At 41.5% G+C, this 24414-nt stretch overlaps 2 protein-coding genes across 8 annotated transcripts; both read right to left on the reverse strand.

Moving 5' to 3' along the window:
* Positions 1-8639: 8639 nt before the first annotated feature.
* Positions 8640-17600, reverse strand: LOC307011704 (uncharacterized protein). 4 transcript variants are annotated; one of them, XM_079637682.1, is made up of 6 exons: positions 17548-17576; positions 17024-17130; positions 16191-16256; positions 16016-16090; positions 15704-15800; positions 8640-11360 (listed from the first exon to the last, which is right to left on the reverse strand). In XM_079637682.1, exons 5-6 carry the CDS (start codon positions 15729-15731, stop codon positions 9607-9609), a joined length of 1782 nt encoding a protein of 593 aa, XP_079493808.1. In that variant the 5' UTR covers positions 15732-15800; positions 16016-16090; positions 16191-16256; positions 17024-17130; positions 17548-17576; the 3' UTR covers positions 8640-9606. The 4 variants fall into 4 exon arrangements, with proteins under 4 accessions (XP_079493808.1, XP_079493807.1, XP_079493806.1 ...); XM_079637681.1 differs by lacking the exon at positions 17548-17576 and adding an exon at positions 17519-17547; XM_079637680.1 differs by lacking the exons at positions 15704-15800; positions 16016-16090; positions 16191-16256 and having other exon boundaries at positions 17519-17600.
* Positions 17601-18967: 1367 nt separating this feature from the next.
* Positions 18968-23795, reverse strand: LOC307011833 (uncharacterized protein). 4 transcript variants are annotated; one of them, XM_079637848.1, is made up of 4 exons: positions 23683-23795; positions 23219-23292; positions 22720-22856; positions 18968-20320 (listed from the first exon to the last, which is right to left on the reverse strand). In XM_079637848.1, the coding sequence occupies exons 3-4, from the start codon at positions 22802-22804 to the stop codon at positions 19464-19466; spliced, it is 942 nt and encodes a 313-aa protein (XP_079493974.1). In that variant the 5' UTR covers positions 22805-22856; positions 23219-23292; positions 23683-23795; the 3' UTR covers positions 18968-19463. The 4 variants fall into 4 exon arrangements, with proteins under 4 accessions (XP_079493974.1, XP_079493973.1, XP_079493972.1 ...); XM_079637847.1 differs by lacking the exon at positions 23683-23795 and adding an exon at positions 23529-23602; XM_079637846.1 differs by lacking the exon at positions 23683-23795 and having other exon boundaries at positions 23219-23346.
* Positions 23796-24414: the final 619 nt, after the last annotated feature.

The following is a 24414-nucleotide window of genomic DNA, read 5'->3' on the forward strand; positions in this document are numbered from 1 at the left end:
GCCTACGTTCTGCCTGGCTAATGTTTATCTCCTGACCAACCGTTCTCACATAGGCTAGTGTATGTAATATAGTAGGCAATAATATAGTCGAATGTCCAATAAAGCTTTTTTCCTTTCATTTTGTTTTGTTAGGCTATATGTGTCAAATTATCTGAATTGAGAGATTTTGGAAACTGGATGAACTAAAGCTATGTGATAGTGAGTAATACAAGTGATAAGTACAAAAGAAGAATGGAAATCAAAACGGTCAAAACTATAATTCTTTAAATATAACAAAGGAGAAGCAGAAAAAATATAAGTCCATGCATTCACGTCTGGGCGCTCAACAGAATGTGCCATCCACTGAAAAGGGTAGCCTAGATGTAGAGAGGGGTGTGTGACGGCAAGGAGAAAACAAGAGTTTGCGCTCGCAGGACAGTACTACAGGCAACATTTAGAAAGTTACTGAGGTTTGTCCAAAAAGTTGCTAGATTTGTCGGGCGGAATTGGAATAAAATGCTAGATGATTTTCTGATTCAAAATGATTTTATTCAAAATCCTGCTGACCATTGTGTTTACAGCAAACAAATTGGAGGTGAGAGAATCATACTGATAGTCTGGGTTGATGAACTTCTTATTGCAGCAAGCGATACTCAGAAATGTGAAAAGAATGTTGGAGGAAAGATTTAAAATGAAAGATCTTGGTAAACTTACACATTTTCCGGGTATTGATTTTGCACAAGGAGATGGTGAGATAAAAATGAACCAGAAAAGGTTAATTATTAAGATTTTGGAGAGGTTTGATATGATTAATTGTAAACCAAGGTCAACTCCATGCGAAAACAGAATGCAATTTGATAATGAAGGTGAACGTATTGATCCAAAGCGGTATCGAGAAGTGGTTGGTAGCTTGATCTATCTAATGACCTGTACTAGACCAGATCTAGGTTTCATTGTCAGTAAGCTGTCACAACACTTTTCTGAACCAAAGAACCAACACTGGGTAGCTGCTAAGCATGTATTGCGATATTTAAAGGGAACTGTGAACAAGGAATTGTGTTATAGGAGAAATGATGTAAATCTTAGTCTCTTTGCATTTAGTGATGCTGATTGGGCAGCAGACCAAAATGATAGAAGAAGTACAACTGGTTACTGCTTTAGTTTGTCTGCCACTGGTCCTGTTATTTCTTGGAGATCTAAGAAACAATCCACAGTTGCTCTTTCCACATGTGAGGCGGAGTATATGGCTTTGGCAGCTACTGCACAGGAAAGCCTATATCTTGTCCAGTTATTAAACAAAATGGACAATGAATGTACACACCAGTGACAATTTATGAGGACAATCAAGGGGCAATTGCTTTGTCAAAGAACCCTATATGCCGTCAAAGGTGTAAACATGTTGACATTAAGTATCATTTTGTTCGATCTGCACTTGAAGATGGAAAGATAACGTCTCGGTTACGGATGTAACCCTCGTTCCCTGAGTAGGGAACGGAGACGTTACGTCGAATGACGACGAATGGGGTTCGCTTAGAAGCCTATCATCTTCGAACAGTATTAAACGAGCCAATGGCAAGCAAATGCCATGGGTCTGCTGAATTTGCATAGCATAACTCCGCCCCACCTTGTGGGTATAAAGGAAGTGAGCTGGCAACATGCAGATATGTTTCTTCGCTGAAGGAGCCAAGGCTGAACTCGGCTGTTCCAGCGGTACAGCGGAAGTGGCAGGAAGACGTAACGTCTCCGTTCCCTACTCAGGGAACGAGGGTTACATCCGTAACCGAGACGTTCCCTTTCGTTGTCACTTCGAGTTACGTCGAATGACGACGAATGGGGTTACCAGTCCAATCACGCCACCTCGGCTGTCTTCCAGTGCCCTGCGTAAGTCTGAGCTCCCTGTCGTGACTAGCACGGACGAAGGACTCCTACTTAACACAGGAATACCAAGGTACACTGGGAGCATATCTCAGTGGAATATGCAATCAGTGCCCGCCCGAAGGGGGGACTTAAGAATAACATATGACCCGGAGGGGGGTGCATACGGAAAACACTGGGGTGTCCAGCCCGTAGGGTGGAGTATTTCAACCCCAGGGGTGGCAGACTGGCTTGCCAAGGGAAAGACACATGCTCGAGAGAGGCTTATAGTGGAATACACACGTGGGGGTCGCCCAGAGGGGGAACCATGCACATGGTGGCACCTAGCCAACGCGAAAGCTGCCGGAGGCATAACTCTGGCGTTGACGTCAACAGCGCTGGAGGAACTCAGGGCTTATCAGGCTCACCTGAGGAAATATCGCACGTATCCAGTCCGTGGAGTGGAATGGCGAGCAAGCGAAGACACCTGAGCGGGTCCTAGCACCGGCTGGTTGAAGCGAGTACACGGGAGGACACTGGCTCCACTCGGAGATTATAGCTATAATCTGGCGAATGTGTTGGGTGTCGCCCAGCCTGCAGCTCTGCAGATGTCTGTTAGCGAGGCGCCATGCGCTAGAGCCCAAGAGGAGGCCACACTCCGGGTGGAGTGGGCCGTCACACCAAGGGGGCACGGTCGACCTTGCTGCTGGTAAGCCAAAGCAATGGCGTCCACTATCCAGTGAGACAACCTTTGCTTGGAGAGAGCCTTTCCCTTCAGCTTCCCACCATAACAGACAAAGAGCTGGTCTGAGGTCCTGAAACACTGCGTTCTGTCTACGTAAGCACGGAGGGCGCGTACTGGACAGAGCAATGCCAAGGCTGGGTCTGCCTCCTCCAGGGGCAGCGCTTGCAGGTTCACCACCTGGTCCCGGAAGGGAGTGGTGGGAACCTTGGGCACATATCCAGGCCGGGTCTCAGGATCACGTGAGAAAAGGCCGGCCCGAATTCCAGGCACGCTTCGTCTACAGAAAATGCGTGCAGGTCCCCTACCCTCTTGATGGAGGCCAAAGCAACCAGGAGCGCTGTCTTAACTGACAGGAACTTAAGCTCCACTGATTGCAGAGGCTCAAGGGGAGCACTCTGCAGGGCATTTAGTACCACTGAGAGGTCCCAAGAGGGAACGAGAGGAGGCGAGGAGGCTGTAGTCTCCTCGCTCCTCTCAGGAACCTGATGACCAGGTCGTGCTTTCCCACGGACTTACCATCAACTGCATCGTGATGTGCGGCGATAGCGGCAACATATACTCTCAGGTTGGAGGGAGACAGCCTTCGCTCCAACCCATCCTGCAGGAAGGAAAGCACGACACTGATCGGGCATGATCTGGGGTCTTCTGAGTGAGAAGAGCACCAAGACGAAGAGGTTCCACTTCAACGCGTAGGCATGTCTAGTGGACGACGCTCTAGCGGAAGTGATGGTAGCCACCACCGCTGGTGGTAGGGTACTCAAACCTGCCTCGTCCCGTCCAGGAGCCACACATGGAGGTTCCAAAGATCGGGACGAGGGTGCCAAAGGGTGCCCCGTCCCTGAGAAAGGAGGTCCTTCCTCAGAGGAATTGGCCAGGGAGGTGCTGTCGCGAGGAGAACCAGGTTCGGGTGGGCCAGTGCGGCGCAACCAATATGACCTGCTCCTCGTCCTCCCTGATCTTGCACAGGTCTGTGCAAGAAGGCTCACTGGGGGAAACGCATACTTGCGGAGGCCCCGGGGCCAGCTGTGCGCCAGAGCGTCCGTGCCGAGCGTGCCCTCGGTCAGGGAGTAAAACTGGGCGCAGTGGGACGAGTCGTGGGAGGCAAACAGGTCTACCTGTGCGTCCCCGAACTGATCCCAAATCAGCTGGACCGCCTGGGGATGGAGTCTCCATTCTCTCGGAAGAGGCTGAAGCCGTGAGAGCTCGTCGGCTGCACAGTTCAGGTCTCCCGCAATATAAATGGCTCGAAGCGACCTCAGATGCTTCTGACTCCATATGAGGAGGTGGCGGGCGAGTTGCGACATACGGCGGGAGCGTAGACCACCTTGTCGGTTGATGTACGCTACTGTCGCGGTATTGTCTGATGGGACTAGTACGTGCTGGTTCTTGAGCAGCGCCCGGAAGCGGTGCAGAGCGAGACGTACTGCCAGCAACTCGAGGCAATTGACATGCCATAGGCGGTGGGGACCTGTCCAGGAGCCCGCGGCAGCATGTCCATTGCACATGGCGGCCCAGCCCGTGGAGGAGGCATCCGTTGAGACAACAACATGCCTGGAAACTCGTTCTAAGGGCACTCCGGCCCGAGAAAGCTGAGATTCGTCCACGGGGAGAAGGTCTGATGGCAGGTCGGAGTAACTGGTACTCGGAACGTGCCCTGACGCCATGCCCACCTCGGGACTCGATCGCAAAGCCAGTGCTGAAGCGGTCTCATATGAAGCAATCCGAGCGGCGTTGCCGCGGCTGCAGATGCCATATGCCCCAGGAGCCTCTGAAAAAGTTTCAGTGGAACCGCACTCTTGCCCTCAAGTTGTCTCAGGCAAGTCGGCAGTGACTGCGCGCGCTCGCTCGTAAGCTGCGCGCACATGGCGACCGAGACGAATTTCCTACCGAGAAAAGAGATCCTCTGCACGGGGCAAAGTTTGCTCTTCTCCCAGTTGACCCGAAGGCCCAGACGGGCTAGGTGCCGGAGCACTAGGTCCCTGTGTTCGCAACCCTGGTCCGAGAGTGAGCTAGGATTAGCCAGTCATCGGGATAATTCAGGATGCGAACCCCGTGCTGCCGTAGCGGCACAAGGGCTGCCTCGACGACCTTCGTGAAGACGCGAGGAGACAGGGCCAACCCGAATGGGAGAACTGCGTACTGGTATGCCTGCCCCTCGAAAGCAAACCGCAAGAACGGTCTGTGTCGAGAAAAAATGGAGACATGAAGTAGGCGTCCTTCAGGTCGATCGCTGCAAACCAATCCTGTGGCTGCACACATTCGAAAATGCGCTTGGCCATGAGCCTCTTGAACGGAAGCCTGTGAAGGGAACGGTTCAAGACGCGCAGATCCAGGATTGGCCGTAACCCACCGGATTTCCTGGGGACAATGAAGTAGGGGCTGTAGAAGCCGGACCTCATTGCGGCTGGAGGGACAGTCTCGATCGCACCCTTCGCCAGCAGGGTGGCGACCTCCGCTCTCATGACAGGGGCATAGCCACCGACCATAGTGAAGCGGACTCCCCAGAAGCGGGGAGGAGACCGTGCGAACTGAATCGCATAGCCGAGCCTGATGGTTCGCGCAAGCCAGCGGGACAGGGGGGAAGCTCTAACCAGGCTCCCACGGACTGTGCCAGCGGGGTCATGCGAACGACAGACGTCCCCCCGGGGGTGCAGCGAAGCGGAATGACCGGCCCAGACGTGGGTGGCATAGCGGCCCGGTGTGGGGGCACGGTCATTAGCCGCGTCCTGCCAGAGGAGGCCAGGGAAGGACCAGCGTTCCACAGGGGCGTGCTCTGGCAGGGGTCTGGCGACAGAGGGGGACGAGAGTGGCGAGGCCCGTGAGCGTGCGCACTGTCATCCGAGAACTCTGTGACAGAGGAGGGCGAGAGTGGCGGGACCCGAGGGTGGCGCGCACTGTCGTCCGAGAACTCTGTGTGCTCAGAGATGGGAGAGACAGTTCTTTGGAAAAAGAGGTTTTCCCCCGGCCCTCCACCGGGGGAAGGAGTGGCCCTGCAACCACCTCCTAGAAAGAACTGCAACCCATCTCTGAGCTGCCCGTAACGGGAGCACCGCATTGCTGCAGGGCTGGTACGGGCTGGGGCGCCTTCCTGCGACTACCTCCACGGCACGGCCTGGGTGAAGGGTGCTGCTAGGGCCGGCAGGGAGTGTTGCAGGAGGGCGCCCTCGGCGGCGAGCGGAATGAGGCAGCTGAGCCGGCGGGATCAGAGCCTCAGTCTGCTCTGGGCAGCTGAGAACTCTGGGCAGAGTCCTCGACTGCGCCGCCGAGGAGGCCAGTCTGGGATATGGGGAGTTGAGGAAGCGGGTTCGCTCAGCCTCGCCCATATCAACCAGACTAAGCCAGTTTTTGTCTCTGGACCACATATGTGGACATCACCTGACCCAGGGAGCGTGTGGTCACCTTCGTCGCCCGTAGAGCGAGGTCGGTGGCGGCACGCAGCTCTTGCAAGAGCCCTGGACCAGCCCTACCCTCGTGCATTAGCAATGAGCACCCCTGGCCTGGTAGACCTGAAGGATGGGCATAGCATGCAGTGAGGTGGCAGCCAGCCCCGCAGCTCTATAGATCTCTGCCACCGGAGTAGACAAAAACCTACATGCTTTGGGGTGGGTGGGTGCTTAGGGCCGCCTCGCCAGTGGAGGCGCTGTGGGGACACAGTTGTGTTGCCACAGAACACTCCATAGGGGGAACCCCAGTGTACCCACTGGCCGCGACCTCATCGAGGGCAGAGAAGGCGGAAGAGGCCGCTGAGTAATCTCATGACCTCTTCATGCACGTCCAGGAAGAAAGGAATTGGGGGCGGGCCGACGTGTGCCGGTGCGTCCCCAAAAACCGATCATCAGCTTTAAGCACCTGGGACATGGCGGAGGGTTCCACACAAGCCCAAATGCTCGCGACTGCCCGGGGAAGCATGGCAGAGTTCTGGTTCAGACTCGGACAATGCTGGCACACCCGGAGGAGGCAGCACAGCCGAGTCTTCTCCAGCGTACTCACGCCCACCTTGTGATGCGGCGATAGACAAGATTTCATCTGCCGGGGCATCGAATGAAATGCTGGACCAGCCCGCGACCTCTGGCCGGGACTGGTCAGCGATCTCATCCGGATACCACACGGGTTGCAATGTGAAGAGGAGTGTGTGGACCGAGGATAGATCGTCGGGTTGGTTCCACACAGCAGCCTCTGATCACCCTGGCCACCAGCCGAAGTATTCCCTCTTGCGAAGAGAATAGATCGGGGTGTGGATGAGGGGACTCTCTCTCGAGGAGGTCATCGAGTCTCGATCGTTACATTGCGATGGTCATGTCCCCGCAATGAGAACATGACGCATCCACGAACGCTGTCTGTGCGTTTGCCCAAACACATCAGACAGCGTCCGTGCCCATCAGCTGATTTAATCTGTGTATCGCACCCAGAAACACACGGGCGAACCGTCTTTAAAAAGACGCGCCGCGTGCAGCTCTTTTAGAGAGATAAAACTCAAACAGCAGTGTTGAAGCGCCCAGGGAGAGACACACGACTGGCAGACCACTGCGCAGATCGGCAGGCAATATGAAGCTCGCTGGAATTCGCCGTCACACCAACACTTCTGAAGAGTAGCTCGTCTCGAAGAGTGAAGAGAGATGATCTCAGAATGGCTTGTGGAGTGAAGAATGCTCTTGGCTCCGAAAGCGAAAACATATCTGCATGTTGCCAGCTCACTTCCTTTATACCCACAAGGTGGGGCGGAGTTATGCTATGCAAATTCAGCAGACCCATGGCATTTGCTTGCCATTGGCTCGTTTTATTACTGTTCGAAGATGATAGGCTTCTAAGCGAACCCCATTCGTCGTCATTCGACGTAACTCGAAGTGACAACGAAAGGGAACTATTGAATATTGTCCTACAGCAGCCATGGTTGCAGATATTCTGACCAAACCTGTAACAGCCATGCTTGATAGATTTGTGTGTTTTATTTTTGGTGTGATGTAAATGTAAATGTACATGTTTTAATGTATTGTGTCATGTCTAAATGTTATTCAGCCTAAGAGCAAGTGGGGGTGTTGAACATTGGTGACCTTGAATGTGATCTCATGTTGACTAAGGGGGTGTGAGTTTAAGGGGTGTGGTTCATTCATTGTGGTTTTACAGGTGTTGCAATTTAATAAATGACTGCATTCGCCTGTGTGTGTGTGCACGCCAGTCAAACGAAACCCGATGGCTACGTGAGTTTATTCCTCCATCATGGTTTAGCCGGTTTTCTACCCTTTATGTTATGATGGCAAACTTAACACTATAGGTGATTTTTAAAAAGTTGCTAAATCCCAGTGACCAACAGATAGGCTACTGTTACAGAAACTCATGCTGATTCAGCTTTGGTCATATTTTAAGGATAGTTTTGTCACAATATTTAACGCTCAGTGCAAATAGCAATTGCCAAAACTCATTTAAACTTTTACGGCAGTTTTCATTGTTCTCACCTGTACCATAGGTGATACATTTTAATCATTGTTCCAAAGTCTTGCCAATTAATGACTGAAATTCCAAGCCTTGTTTATTTGAAACCTGACATATTTTTTCTGATTTGCCAGATGAGTTCATATGCATAGTTTTTGTTATATTGATAGGCTATAAAAGTAGAAAAGGCAACACATTGAAAAAAAAAACTAATGTTGATTGACAGGCTATAAATAGCCTACACTATTTATATATATAAATAGCCTACACACACACATACAATGTTGTCTTAAAATGACCTTAATGTAGCTTAGTATTTATTGCGTTCAAATGTTGATATAGAATGTTAGGAATTGGGAAGAGAGGAAAATAAAGCCATACAGATGCAACAAATATAAAACCAACACAACCGAATAGTTTACAAGCTATTCACATGCACACACCTCTTTGAACATAATGGGTGGAGCTTGACCTAATTATGTTTATGGTAGTCTCACGTAACCAGACATTCAGGTCTTAAATTGGCCAAGGATCCCGCAAAAGGACATCTGACTGACATGTAAAGCAACCAATCACAGTTTGTTATGTTCTGTGTCATGTTTAGGGGTGTGAAAATGTAAAGTCGATGTCCCTACAATAATAGCAGCATGAATCTAATAAATTATTTATTCAAGAATGTTGTGTAAGTTTACTGCAACAATGGAACCGCGAACTTCATATACTTTTGAAAATCCAGCGTTTAGTTGATCCTGGTAAGCGCTCATTGTCACAGTTGTAAACAAGACAGCTTTCCTCTACCATGAGGGGGTTCGGCATCACAATGGATTTGTTGCCAGGTGGACCATTAAAGAACGTGACACACACCTTCAGGAAATCCTGTAGAATTCAACCAATCAGATGACGACTTAAAAACTCCTGAAGTGTTTCCCATTTTGTGTGCCATATGCATCGGACGTGCAGCCAATGGTCTGTGGCTATGACGTTTGAGGCTGAGACTAGGGTTATATGGGTAGGGTTAGGCTGTGGTTGGAACTTCTAGCTCCACCCATTACATCCAGAGAGAGAGAGAGCTTGACGTCAAGCTCCAACCGTTGGCTCTACAGTGAGCAGCCTCTCTTAACATGAGCACTTTTAAACCAAAGGATTTACACATTCACTAATTTAGTACACTATTCCACACATCCTCCTGCCTCCTGTTAAAGAACACTGAACGAGTTCAAAATCAGACTTACTAGTTGCTGAACTGATGAAGACTAAACAGAAGCCATACAAGACATTTTAATACATCCATCTCACAGTTTGACTTAAAATAGTCTAGAAACTCTGAAAATATTTGTTGTAGAATGCTGAGCACATTTATGAGTTAAATTTAGGATTGATTATATAGAAGTTTATATAAAAGTCTATGTATTCAAGTGGATGAATGTTTTAATGGGGCACTGCACAAGCTGCCTCTATAGATGAGCCATGACTAAGTAAAACTATTTACTTGGTGATACAAAATGAAAAACAGCGAAACAGTACCTCCACCACAACAGTATTGGAAATGTTCACCCATGACACTTTGTAGCACAACACAGCAACTTTGTTTAACACAATTAAGGCGCCATCACATGACCCCCATGAAAGTCACTTGTTACTATGTCAGGTTTTTCTCCTGTATGGATTTGTTTCTTTCGTTTCAAGTAGCTTGCTCTGGAATTAGGTTTCACACAGACATGAAATCTCCGATGCGATCTTAAATAGCAGAGCCATTTAAAACTCTTTCCACACCGAGAACACAAATAGGGTCTTTTGTCTGCATGACTTCTCAGGTGTATCTCTAAGTGTGAAGGCAAAATAAATGTTTTATTACACTGATTGCAATTAAATGGCCTGAGTCCAGAGTGAATGCGCAGATGATTTTTGAAATTGCTCATCTTTGTAAACCTCTTGCCACACTCAGAACACTGTGATTTCTCTCCAAAATGAGTTTGCAGATGACTTTTAAGCTGTCTCAGATAAGCAAAACTCTTCTCACACTGAACACACATGTAGGGCCTGTCTCCAGTGTGAAGTCTCATGTGAGCCGTAAGATTTCCTTTAAGTGCAAAACTTTTTCCACAAGGGCAGGAGAAAGGCCTTTCACCAGTGTGAATTCGCATGTGAATCTGAAGTTTTGATTTGCTTTCACAAATCCTTCCACAGTGATGGCAGGTAAAAGGCTTCTCATTGGTGTGCACACTTCTCATGTGACCATTAAGAAGTCCTTTATATCTGAAACTCATACCACACAGATGGCAACTGAAAGGCTTTTCTCCAGTGTGAAGTTTCATGTGATAATTAAGGAGTCCTTTATGAATGAAACTCTTTCCACACTGAGGGCAGGAGAAAGGCTTTTCTCCAGTGTGAATTTGTATGTGAATCTTAAGGTTTGATTTGCTTTCACAAATCCTTCCACAGTACTGGCACACGAAAGGCTTCTCGTCGGTGTGAATATATCTCACGTGGCGACTAAGCTGTCCTTCAAGAATGAAACTCTTTCCACACTGAGGGCAGGTGAAAGGCCTCTCTCCAGTGTGAAGTCTCATGTGGTAGTTAAGGGATGTTTCATGTTTTAAACACTTTCCACATTGATGGCACTTGAAAGGCTTCTCCTCAGTGTGACATCTCATGTGTGCCTTAAGGTTGTTACTTATTTGAAACCCCTTTCCACATTGGTGGCATTTGAAGGGCTTCTCTCCGGAGTGAATTATCACATGCCTGTTAAGGCGTGCTATGTCTTTGAAACTCTTTCCACACTGATGGCATATAAAATGGTTCTCTCTTGAGTGGATTTTCATGTGTAAATTAAGGGTCACTTTATGTATGAAACTCTTTCCACACTGATTACATGTGTAAGGCCTTTCTCCAGTGTGAATCCTCATGTGATCCCTCAAGGTCTTGCTTCGTATGTAACTTTTCCCACACTGATTACATGCGTAAGGCCTTTCTCCAGTGTGAATCCTCATGTGATCCCTCAAGGTCTTGCTTCTTGTGTAACTCTTTCCACACTGATCACACGTGTACGGCTTCTCTCCCGTGTGAACTCTCATGTGGTTTTTAAGGCTTCCGTTTGTAGTGAAAATGTTCCCACACTGTTGGCATGTGAAAGGGCATTGTCCAGAGTGATTCGCCTCGTGTTTTTTAAGGCTTTTTTCATAAGTGAAATTCCTGCCACACTGAGGACAGATGTAACACTTTTTAGAACCTGCCTTCCGAGCTCTTTTTTGTGAGGGCGCCCGTTCAGTCTGTGAGCAAAGTGTTTCTTCATGATGATCTTCCTCCTCAGTTTCATTCAGTTCTTGACTCTCCACTTTCATCACCACCAGATCTATGGTGAAACAAAAGAATAATTCAAGTTAACCCAGTTTAATGGCACAAAGTAACATCATAACATACAAAAATCAGGCAGCGTGCAATACAGAATGCTCATATTCTGGTGACAAAATGTGCACTGTACGCAGACACTCGCATACACGTAAAAACAAAGTAGCCAATACTTTGGGCTTAACACCTTAAATGCAGAACCAGGCATTTTTTCTATACAGTGCTCTATATATACTTGAGATACAGTATAATCAATCCAATTTTCCTATGTAATCATATATTATTTTAATGTTTTACCTATGTATTAATCTAAACTCTTTATGTTTCAGCCTTACTTAATCAAGATCACATACTATGTGTGGTATCTGCGAGTTTCTATTTTAATTTCCTGAATGACCATTTACATTAGGGGAGCGCGGGGCACAACCTAACGCGGGGCTAAATGTAACACGGACCTTTCATGTAGTTACTCAGGGTCACGCGGGTTGTGTTTACGCTCTTTTTCTCTCGCTGCCAGAAGACGGTCTCCCGTGGATTTGTGAAAATATATAAAATAAAATAGTTTTGATAATATTTTGTGAAGATACGGGACAAAGAGTGTTTTGACACCATCTAAGTATTTTTTTTCATCATACGTATTTTTCTGTTTCTGAGTTGTGTGTGTACGTCACCAAATCTAACTTTATATTGCCTTAATCACTGTCTTGTTGGCTAAAACATGGCACCATTTTGAAACATGTCAGCAACTCCTAGCAACTGTTAGCTAGGTTTAAAATATTTTTTACACAGCGGGGTTAGTTGTAACACAGTGTTACAACTAAGCTGCCAAGTGTTCACGATATAAAAACAGGGAGCCTTCTTCTTTCAGTTTTTTTTTTTACAGAATGAGACATTCAAAGCGGAAAACAGATAGAGGAGTGAGTAGGGACCTTCTGTGTATTTCTGCCAGATGAATTTGAATCAAAGTCAAAATATGATTATTTTTTTTTACTTTGTAGGCTATGGGATTTGTTTACTATATTGATCACTTGTTTATTTATTAAAATATTGCCTGTTTTCATGTAATAAACACTTTAAAATGTTATTTTAAGCTTGTTTTTATTATTATTACTGTTACTATTAATAATTGTAATAATTTTGCATGCAAAACTGTGCAGCCCTTTCCTAGATCTCTATCCATGAAATTGATCCATAATAGAAGGATGATTGGATGATTGGATGAGGGATGGATGTATGGATAACTATCTATACAGATGTACAAACAATATCAAACTATACAGATAAAATAGTACTGAATTATGTGTGTTACACACAAGTGTTACAACTAACCCCTCTGTCTGTTACAACTAACCCCGCATATGGGGTAAGTTGTAACATTTGCACTTCTGTCACTTTCAGTGCAACTGTACGAAAATGGAAGGTCCTAGAAAAAAACTTTAAGTGTTCATTTGTAGCAGAGATATGTATGTTTCTTGTGTAAAAAAAAAATTAGTCTAACCTAATTATTTTTTAAATAATTGAGCCAAAACCAAAATGCGCTAGGTTGTGCCCCGCTCTCCCCTATATCAGGGGTGCATGCCCAATCCTGCTCCTGGCGATCGACTGTCCTGCACAGTTCACCTCCAACCCTAATCAAACACACCTGAAGCAACCAATTAAGGTCTTCAGAGCACGTCAGGATCACTTGAAAAAATTAAAGGCAGGTGTGTTTGATTAGGATTGGAGATGAACTGTGCAGGACAGTCGATCGCCAGGAGCAGGATTGGGCACCGCACATAAATATTAGAAACTTTCATTTTTCTCCATCAACACCCAATCAAATTACAGATGCAAAACACCATGCTCGAAGACAAAGGATCATAAACTTTCCCTCGACTAAGCTTTAGTGGAAAGTTTAAGTTACCATTGGCTCACTGACCCCCTGAGGTGTGACGCCATTATGGTTTAAAAGTTCATCAATCACAAGATCACAGGCGGATTCAGTTTGTGCCAGGCAGCAGCCTTGTCTTTTCAATTATAAAATATCCTCTGACTGTTATTTGTGGGTCACGTCCATTCACTGGATTCCCCTATCATGCAGAATTTGGCTACATGCTAGTATTGCACAATAAGAAAATTACTTCCTATACCCTGGAAATCAACATTTCTTAGAATTAATAAACAATTAACACTGAGTGTTTGCTGGACAAAAAGGAAATGGTATTAATTATGCTGCATCAAGTTAACTCTTACGGTCACACTTTAGATTAGGGTCCAATCCTCACTATTAACTATTAACTATTAACTTTTGCCTCAGTAAACTCCTTAATTACTGTTTATATATAGTTAAAGGTAGTTGTTAAGTTTAGGTGTTGGGTAAGGGATGTAGAATATGGTCATGCAGAATAAGGTATTATTTTTGTGCATTATAAGTACTAATAAACAGCCAATATCATATAATATGCATGCAACTAGTGAGGAGTTATAATAAGCAACTAGTGAGAACTGGACCCAAACTCAGATGATCTACATATTTTTAATTAAATTATAACTAGTTTATTTATTCATATTTCCCTTTGGGCTAATTAACTACTGTCATGTTATATTAAAGGCAAATAAGCAAGTCTAGAGACCTGCAACAGTTATTTTATGATCATTTAGATCACTGATTGTTGGCTAGCAGAACCCTTTTTTACAAGGTTCCATAAAGAACCATGCTTTGAAATCCTTAATGATGTTATAAATAACTTTATTACTATTAATTTTATTACTACCTATTAATTATTATTATATAAATCTGCCTGATCTTATAATACTTTATTGGAGACTTTATTTTTTTTTATTGACAAAGGAATTTGTAGGGGAAAAATGACAATGCTCTAACAAGAGGGTTTGTACAGCGTTTGAGTTTATTAAGACTGTCTGATGGCGGTTTATCAACAACTTCAATAGAGGTTACATAGTTACGCCATTAGGTGGTGGCAAGGGACTGACTTTAAAAGTGAGTTAGTCGATTCATTCTGGAGGTTGTAAACAAGGAAATATTAACAAGGACAAGAAAAGCGACTCCAGGGGTGAATAGGGTGGCCATTTTCATAAAACCAAAAAGGAGGACACTTTGCAGAATTTAGTGAGGCAAGAATAGGCCTAATTGCATAGGACTCTGCATGATGTACTCGCAACTACAATACAATTTTGTCCATATCGATGGTATCATGATACAGTGATTCTGAAATAGCCTACTCTATTCATTGCCAGACAATTTGATCTACGGTATATCTTAATGTAGACCTATGTGTAACAGAAGAGGCAAAAAAGTGTTTGTTCACAGTATTTGTATTTATTCAAGACATTATGTCTGTTTCAAAAACTGACCACTGAGATGAACTTGTCTTGCAAAGTGCACTGTGCCTTAAAACATAACATTTCTTCTTGAAATAAAAGAAATACATAAATAAACAAATAATCTGGCACAGTGCCAGAAAACATTTCTGGACTTCTGGAAATAACATAAATACATAAATAAACAAATAATGAATGCGAAAAATAAATAACACATTTATGGATATAAATTCATGCTCTTTTGTCCATCCTGGATTAAATGAGGTCTGACGTTTCGGCATGTTAACGTTATGATATATGTACGTGGAGGCTTGTTTAAGTTTTTAACCAATGATATATCAGGTATTTATTTGACACCGCTTTCAGTCAATCATTTGTTTGACCAGAGATCTTACGGCATTAGACGCTATGCGTCCCAATAAAGATTCTAGAGTGGGGTTTTTTAGGCCGATTCAGCGCAACTCCAAAAAGAAGGACAAATGAGTGTCCGGCTTGAGCCTGTGCAGGACGCCGGACAGAGGGCTTAAAATCCGGACTGTCCGGCCAAAATCCGGACGTATGGCCACCCTAGGGGTGAAGCTGAATCTGACGCTTCACTTCAAAGAGATCAAGCCATTGACCAGCGCTGTCATTGAAAGGATACTATGACAAAGATATCGCTTTCCTCATTCAAAGTGATTTTTTTTAAATGTACAGTATATGATTGACATGAAAAATGAAAGCTGTATCACATACTTCAAACCATGTGAGCAATATTATGCTCATAGCCATACAAAATGGCTCAGTATCTATATCAAATGGGCTGCACCTTAATTTTATGGGAAAACTTTTTATTTTTGATTAAAAGATTAAACACTAATTTAATTTATATATAGTCTAAGTCAAATTCAAGTAGCCTACTTTAAGCACCTTGTACGAACCATGTTATTAGTATTAAATGGTATGACATCTGAAGATGATTAATACAGAAAGAAAGAAAAATAGAAACACAAAATAATGTAGTTCCAGTGAAATATCAATATTTACAGTCATCTGTGATGTCTATGTCTATCATTATGTGTTTTGGTATAACTGAGTGAATGGCAGCTTCTCTCTGCAGATGATGAGGTGTGACAGCATCTGTCTGGGTAGAAAAACATTTGTTCAAGTAAAAGCAATTAGGTCAAAAGTAGCTGTTGTGAATGTTATTACAGTTAGTAATGTTAAAATTAAGAAGAAGAAAAAATATATAAAATATTATGGGATATATTTAATGTTTTTTTGTGGACTAGGCATTTGCAAGGATAAACCCAAGTAATAATTGAAAATCCTCTAACAGTATGGATCTATGTCACTTACTTGCTTAGTGGAGAAGAGGAGAGAAGTATCATCAACTGAACCAATCTTGTCACACTTACGTGCTCCGTTTAAAAACTAAGAAAAACAAAATGACAGTATTTTTTTCCTATTTTTTCTAGGAAACCAGTTCAAATTTGACCTTTAAAATGTATAGACATTTTAAGAATGTTATTACCTGTTGAGAGTGTCGACCATCTGTGTAGTTGGATGGTTGAGCTCCAGAAAATCAATAATGTGATGGCTTTGAAATAAGTTTTTGAAAGTTACAGATAAAAAAAAAATAAAAAAAAATGAAGAACCCCCAAACTCTTAATTTCAGCATAAAAGGTTTCCTGACACTCACAGAAAAAAAGGTACAAAAGCTGTCACGGTGGAAGCACCGATACACCTCAGTACCTAAACGGTGCATATTATTGGTACCTTAAAAGCATTAGCTAAAGTGTAGCCTACATGTTAGAACCTAAAAGGTAAGTGTACCTTTTGAAAAGGTATCACCCCAGTGACAGCTTTTGTAACCTTTTTTTCTGAGAGAGCAGAATGATATGGTTCTAAATAGAATGTGTAAAGGACAAGTAAAGAAAATTCATTGGATCTGACATTTTAGATCAAACTGTGGGGATGATAGTATACATTTTAGTAGCAGATGAGAGCTACAAGTCAGGACCAGTGGTCAACAGCTTTTAATATAAACACAATGTAAACACACACTTCTTAGGACTTCACATCATTCACTCAAGAGTGAATGAAAGACATAGATAACATGAGTAGGCTACAACACAAATGAACCTGCAATCCATTATATTGTTTTTAAATTGTATTTTTATTCAAGAAATATATTTGCCATTATGACAATGATAGCCTGTTATTTAGCTAAATTTTCTAATTTTGTCTGTCCACATGAGGTGACCCACTCTGTTTAATTACGTGTCTCATATGATTTTTAAACACTTTTTGTTCAACATATATATAAACATTTTAATAATACAAATAAATGACTTATGAACCAACCTGTATGATCCTCAGCATCTTCATTTTTCACTCTCAATTGTTCTGAAATACTTATGTCTTCAGTCTCCTCTTTAATAAATTCCATCTTGAAAACTTGTTTCTTGTTCCTGCATGTTTGGACATTTTGTCATTTTTAATATGAGGAAAACAATAAACGCAAAGGAATATAAAATATAAACTGCTTATCTTTTACTCACGTATTCATAGGTAATCATAAACGAGCAATTTAGGCTACTAGTCAAACTATCAGGGTTCATGCAACGTCTTACAGTACAGTTGTCAAACACAAAAATATAACAATAAAACGGGTGTAATATAATGAAATAATCATTACTGAAGACACGATTTAGAAAGATGAAAATTGAAAGACAAGAGAGAAAACGGCAATTATCCATTGACTGAAATCCGAACTGCAAAGCGTTACACAGCACCACACAAAATAATTCGTTTACAAATGATTAATGCATATAACGATTTGTAGCCATGTAAACGCACCAAATGCATAGACGTTCAAAAACTCGAACCTTTGTTGAGCCAGAGGAGAACGGTCCAGCCTTATGATGTCATACCACCAGACCAAAATAAAAGTCCCGTCCACATATAGGCTACTGCCTAAAATCACAGAGTGCTTAAAAATGTACATGCATAAAAGACTTCATACAAATAATATGTCAAAGACATTCAGAGCGGAAATGTAAAGTGAATTATTGAATTAGCCTACGTATTTAAAAACAAAATGTTGTCAGATGATGTGCTGAAAATATAAAGATTAGGCTAATGATCGAGTGATCATCTGAAATTCAAAAATATTTTTTTACGTTTTGGTGAAGAAACCATTTATACCCAGAAGAAGACAACTGAGGGCACTCAATAATTATCATTAAAAGTCAACAATTATTTTCATGCTGTGATGGGGTGGTCTGAACTTTAAATTAGAACATGCATTTTTTTATATTATAATATTGAATGCTGGAAATTAAATAATAATAAAAAAAGTTTCCTTCTGTGCCATGACTGAAGTTTTACGGAGCCCCTAAAGGACATGGAGTAGGGATGTGTGCAACGACTAATTTCAGTATCGTTAAAACTGATTTTTTTTAACCGACTAGTTGACTAGTATAACCCAGAGAAAAGCCTGACGTGTACTGACAACCATACATTATTTAACCACAACATATTTGTACAACATATTTGTTATAGTACTTATTTATTAGACACTCATACATATTAAATATATACTAGTATTTATTTATCACATGGTATTTATTTATTAGATACTAGTACTTATTTATTAGAAACTCGTATCTAATAGCCTACTTTGTACTTTTTGATTAGCTACCAGTAGTTATTCAATATTCTAGTATATTTTATTTTACTAGTAAGCTTTTTGGTAACACTTTATTTTAAGGGTCCAGAATTATGCACTAGTAATTAATGATTAACTTGTCCACAATAATGCATTAGTTAAGCACGAACACACTAGTAATGATTAACTTAACATACTCTAAGGGCATATTAGCCATTATTTACAATTTATTAAACATTTGAACGATCCATATTTCTTTGTCACAAATGTGTACGTTAACTTTGAACACACCGCACAGGTGCACAGACAATCCGACAGCCTTATGGGAGAGTTGTGTCCTTCTTCTGTGCCTGCTTAAGGACAATAGCGGGGAAAGAGTTAAAAAGGGAAACCAGAAGAGATACTGTGGATCAGATACGCACAGATCAGCTTTAAAGTCACCCGAATGTAATGTTAAAATTAAATCATCCACCTGCCACCCACCCAAACCAATGATTTTCTCTGATTTAGATATCCGCACCTGATCGTCAGCAATAAGCATGATATGGCTTTACTCCTTCAAATTAAATTGTCACTGTTTCCATCACTGCAACTTCCCGAACATACACACAGGACATTCAATAAGTTCAGCACAAGCAAAGGCTAGATATTATTAGTTTATTGTCATATACAGCGCTTCACATCGTTACATATCACATATCATCACTGCTGGTCCACGGTACTTTTCTTTCCTTTAGTTCTTTAATTCTACTTTTTGAAATTTGATCTGATATGTTTTGCCTCCATTCCTGCTTGAGGGTATGCAAATAGAGCCTGATGATAATTAAGCTTTACACACGTCAATATTTCCATCATAATGTTGGAAAACACTTATAATCATTTCTGTTAAGCTTGTGTATATTCTTTATGTGTATGATATAAATTTAACTTGCATTGTTGTTGAAGAGATATGCGTTTTTGAAAAAAGTAAAAGAGTGGCACACGTTTGTTACGTTTTACCAAATTCAGTGTCTTTATTAAAATAAAACACTAATGATTTATCTCTCATCCACAGGCGACCGACCCGGGTCGCAAGTGTCCCGGGCTTTAAATCATTCCCTCTTATGAATTGTCATGTGACACTTAAGGTGTCCTTTATGTATGAAAATCTTCCCAGGTGTAAGGTCTCTCTCCAGTGTGAATCCTCATGTGAGTCTTAAGGTTTCCTTTAGATGTGAAACTCATTTCACACTCGGGACAGGGGAAATGCTGCTCTTTGGGGTGAATATTTTTATGAATGTTAAGGAGTTTCTTCGTTGTAAAAACCTTCTCACATTGAGTACATGTCAAATCGTTCTCTTTTTTGTGAGCTCTCATGTGAGTATTAAGCTTTTTTTTTTTAATGAAACTCGTTCCACACTGAGGGCAGGTGAAAGTCTTCTCTTCAGTGTGAATCTTCTTGTGGTAAGCAAGGGATTCTTTCTGTTTTAAACCCTTTCCGCACTGATGGCACCTGAAAGGCTTCTCCTCAGTGTGACTTCTCATGTGTCTTATGAGGTCCTTTTTACATTTGAACACCTTTTCACATAGGTAACATTCGTAGGGCCTCTTTCTGGAGTGAATTATCATGTGAATGTTAAGGCGTTTCACAGACGTGAAACTCTGTCCACATTGATGGCATATAAAACGGCTCTCTCCTGAGTGAATTCTCAAGTGGAAATCAAGGGTGACTTTACGTATGAAACTCATTCCACACTGATCACATGCGAAAGGCTTCTCTCCAGTGTGAATCCTCATGTGGTATTTCAAGTTTTGTGCTGAAGTGAACGACTTTCTACACTGTTGACAGGTGAAATATCTTTTAGATCCCGTCTCCTCACCTCTTTTTTGGGAGAAAGACTTTTCAGGCTGTGAACAAAGTTTATCTTCAGTTTTGAAATCAAGTTTCTCATACTGTTGTGTCTCCTCCATTTCATTCAGTTGTGGACTCTCCTCTTTAAGCGGCATCAGGTCTGAATGGTGGAAACAGAAAAATACAAGTTAACCCCATTTTCTTAAAGCAACAGACATGTACGTTCATTAATATGCACTATCCAAAAAAATAAAAACAACTATTTGTATTCAATGTGCTAAATGTTAATTCTGTCATCCTATTAATGGAAAATTAGCAGGTTTGGAAAAGCCGCAGCAGTTTTTTTTTATGGCAATTTAAATCAGGGGTTCCTAGCCATATTCCCGGTTTAGCATAAACAATCATTGCTAGACAGTTAATGAACATAATCTTGCTTTTTCATAACCTTGCATCTTTATTTACACCTGAAATGTTGCACGTATATGTAACAACAAGTATTAATCATAATGTACTTTGAATTATATAAAAAATGTCAGAAAGATATCAGTTCTGCTGTTGTTCATAAATACCAGTAGTGATGTTGTACAATGAGGATGTTGTCATGTTGCCAGAAACAGCATTATCAATGTCCCAATGTGTAGTGAGCCAGGGTCCTTTACCATCCTTACCAGTGCCTGAATTCAAGTACACGATATACTGATTCACGAGCTCGGGAGCTAGGGAGCTGAATGAGACTCATGTAATATGTCTCCTTTGGGGCTCTAGGAATGGTTTAGGCTACGTTCACACTGTCAGTCCAAATCCGATTATTTGTGTATCCGATTGGAATCTGATCTAAAATTATTGATGTCCACACTGTGTATCGCAACAGTTTAGATCCGATTTGTGTGTCCATGCATCTCTTTCGTTTTCAGGAATATCTGCATTGGTTTCTATGTCAATGACGTTGCATTGGTAGGCCAAAAACAATAACAAAAACAATAACAACCGCAACATGGAGGGGTTTGCAATAGAGACGTTGTCTTATTTAAATTTTAAAACATGGAAATGTGTAGCCGCCACGCAGGATTTCAAACCACATATGGATGTAGGCTACTGTAGCTTGAAACAGATTTGTTAAGACTACGTTTTTTTTTCTGTTCACATTAGCTAATTCTGATCGGATTTCTATCGGATATGCACAAAAATCGGATTTGGACTGACAGTCTGACCGTAGCCTTAGATCAGGGTTTCCTAATCTTGATCCTCGAACACCTTCAATGCACGTTACGCATTTGATTATTTATTTTTTTGACTCCTGATTCAACTCATCAGCTAGTTATTAGAAACTTCAAAACCTGAAATGTGCGTGTCAGATAAGGGAAACATTCATTCAAACTGTGTACTGTTGTGTTACACCAGGACCAGGGATGGCTTTTCAGCCAGATTACAGCACTTCTCAGAGGCTCGATCTTGAGGCTCTATTAGCACCACAGTTTACTCCGTCACACCCAGAAAAAGCACACAAGTTGTGTTTACAAGACATGAAATACAATCCTTGTTCCATCTTCTCTGAGGTGAATACATCCACTGTTCATCGTAACAAGAAGTTATTATGTTATGCATCAACTATCATTCTGACTGTCATCAGACAAACTGAGTTCCGGTCCGGAGATAACAGCCTACACGGATACTTTTTTGGGACTTCTAGGTGCTTTATTTCATGTCACGTTTCTGTTAATCTTGATTTGTGTTTTAATTTTGCTCACAACTTGTGTGCTTTTTTTGACGGAGTGAACTGCGATGCTAATAGAGTCACACGAATGCGCACTGAAGACCAACGGCCAAGGTCAGGATTTTTCGTTAACTAATACTTTAAATTTCATACTGCATAACCCCAGAACACTTCTGTGATACGTTTGCGTCTTTTTTAAAAAGTTTGATGCTGGTCGCTATTCACCGCCATTATAGGGACGAGCACGAACAGGACATTTTTTTATTTATTATTCTTTTGTGGTCCATAAAAGAAAGAATGGCATATGCCATTAGAACAACACCAGGGTGAGTAATTTATTATTTTATTTTCATTTTAGGGGGAACTATACCTTTAATGTATTATTTACTTATGATTATATTAGCATAAATAAGTAACTCAAGTATTTTTATTTTATTTTTAAATGGAAAAAATAAAATAATTACACAGTTTAATCGTTTTTGTAATACTGAAACTGATATTGACACAGACTACCTAAACTTTGGTATTGTGACAACACTAAGTGCTCTACATCTTGTAAATTTACATTTATCTTTTTTTTAAAGCATGGATTTAACTCCATATTCCAGTGCCTATCATGATGATTGATTTTGTGATGATGACATTAAGACAATTATTTATATTTTTTTTAGCAAATCAGCTTTAATTGTGGCACTCATGACTTGATTCTTCATATTCTTTAGTAATTCTTCATATGTTCAGATTGTCATTTTACATACTTTTTGAAAATGATCAATTATTTGCTTACATGTCAACATTTTAAAAAAGAAAAATAAGTTCTAAGTTCACATTTGAAATGAACCAACCTGTTTGTTCCTCAGTATCCTCATGTTTCACTCTGAATGGTTCTGAAATTCTCATGTCTTCAGTCTCCTCTTTAATAAATGGCATCTTGGAAAACTGTCACGTGGATCTCAGTTGTTTCACCGATTGTGTCTTGTTCCTGTATGTTTGGACATTTCCCATGTTTAAAATGAGGAAAACAATCAATAGAAAAAGAAAAAAGATAAATCCAAACTTTATTCGTATTAATGCACTTGCAGATAACAATCTTAAAAAGGCGATTTACGAGACAAACTACCAGCTCATGTAATGCTTTAGTTGGTAGAAATGGGTGTAATATTATTAAATAATAATTTCTGAATTGAAAACGGCCAATAACTGAGAACTGAACTGTAAAGCATCACACGACACCTCACACAATATAATCCATTCATTTCACATTACTTGTAAAAACTATGAGTATATTGAACGATTTGTATCAATTTAAACACCTCAAATATTTAAGCGTTCAAAAACTCAAACCTTTGTTGGGCCAGAGGAGAGCGGTGCAGCCTTATGATGTCATAACACCAGGCTAAAATAAAAGTCCCCTCCACCTAAAATCACAGAACGTGCATATAAATGTACATCCAAGACTGCATACAAATAACACAATATGTAATTCAGAGCGGAAATGTCAAGTGAATTCTTGAATTACGCATTTAAAAACAAAATATTATCAGCAGATTGTGTTAAAAATATAAAAACTACTAATGAAAGGGTGAGCAAAACAACTGGAAATACGAGATTCTGTCTAAAGACAAAATGTTGACGTTTTGGTGCAGAAACCTACGGTGGTCCATTAGTGCACAACACAACAACATTTTAAAAAGCAAACATAAGTTCACAACACAACGGAAATGAGCCACAACACAACGGAAAATGTACAACACTACGGACGGTGAGCATTGCGATAACTTTAATCCTTTTTTATTACATAATTTTACCTGTGAATGTGTAAATATTAGCATGCACACCTTCTTTTCAGCATAATATCAGCATAATATTGTAATCAGCTATGAATGGCCTACGTTCATCGTGTGTACTACTTATTGAGTTCTGAAAAGTTTGGAAAACTCTTGATTTATAACCGGTATGTTTTCAAGGTTTGAAATGTACTTGAATTTTAAAATATCATTGTTAAAAATGCTTGAGATTCTTTTCTTAGAACATATCTATATAGGCTACATGAAACCTGTATAGGCCCATGTATAACTTATATGTATAAAGTATGGATTTTATTATCATTTAATTGTATGTATCTTTTAAATTTTTGCTATGTACTTGTATTTTTGCTACCTTGGCATTAAAAATAAATAAAAAATAAGGTGGATAGAGGACCTGCAGAAGAAAACTGATTTGTTTTCCATATAAAGATAAAAGGGTTTGGAAAATGCTGAGGTGCAATAGGTGATTGTCTACAAAAAATTTTTTATTTGGCCTATGCTGGTTGAAAGTTTGCTCATATCCTGATATAGCAATCACAATGTTAAGCGGTGTAACAACACACATACCATTTCTCAAAATCAGGCACACCAATATTGTTTATATGACATATTATGTATTGAACAATAATAGTTAATGAACAATAACAGCCATTATACAAGAATAAAAAGTTTGTAGAATAGCAAACAGACAAGCCAACAATTCAGTCAAAGGTTGAATAAAAATATAAAGTT

Source organism: Phoxinus phoxinus (assembly GCF_949152265.1).
Source record: "Phoxinus phoxinus genome assembly, chromosome: 15".
In the NCBI taxonomy this organism is placed as follows: Eukaryota; Metazoa; Chordata; class Actinopteri; order Cypriniformes; family Leuciscidae; genus Phoxinus; species Phoxinus phoxinus.

Excerpts from the sequence above, each read along its gene's own strand:
- LOC307011704 (XM_079637679.1), bottom strand. Across the intron at positions 11,361-17,023 it reads AGATGCTGAGGATCATACAG|ATCTGGTGGTGATGAAAGTG; the intron begins GTTGGTTCATAA and ends GTTTCACCATAG.
- LOC307011833 (XM_079637848.1), bottom strand. The coding sequence starts at position 22,804 with ATGCCATTTATTAAAGAGGAGACTGAAGACATGAGAATTTCAGAACCA. Across the intron at positions 20,321-22,719 it reads GGATACTGAGGAACAAACAG|ACCTGATGCCGCTTAAAGAG; the intron begins GTTGGTTCATTT and ends TCCACCATTCAG.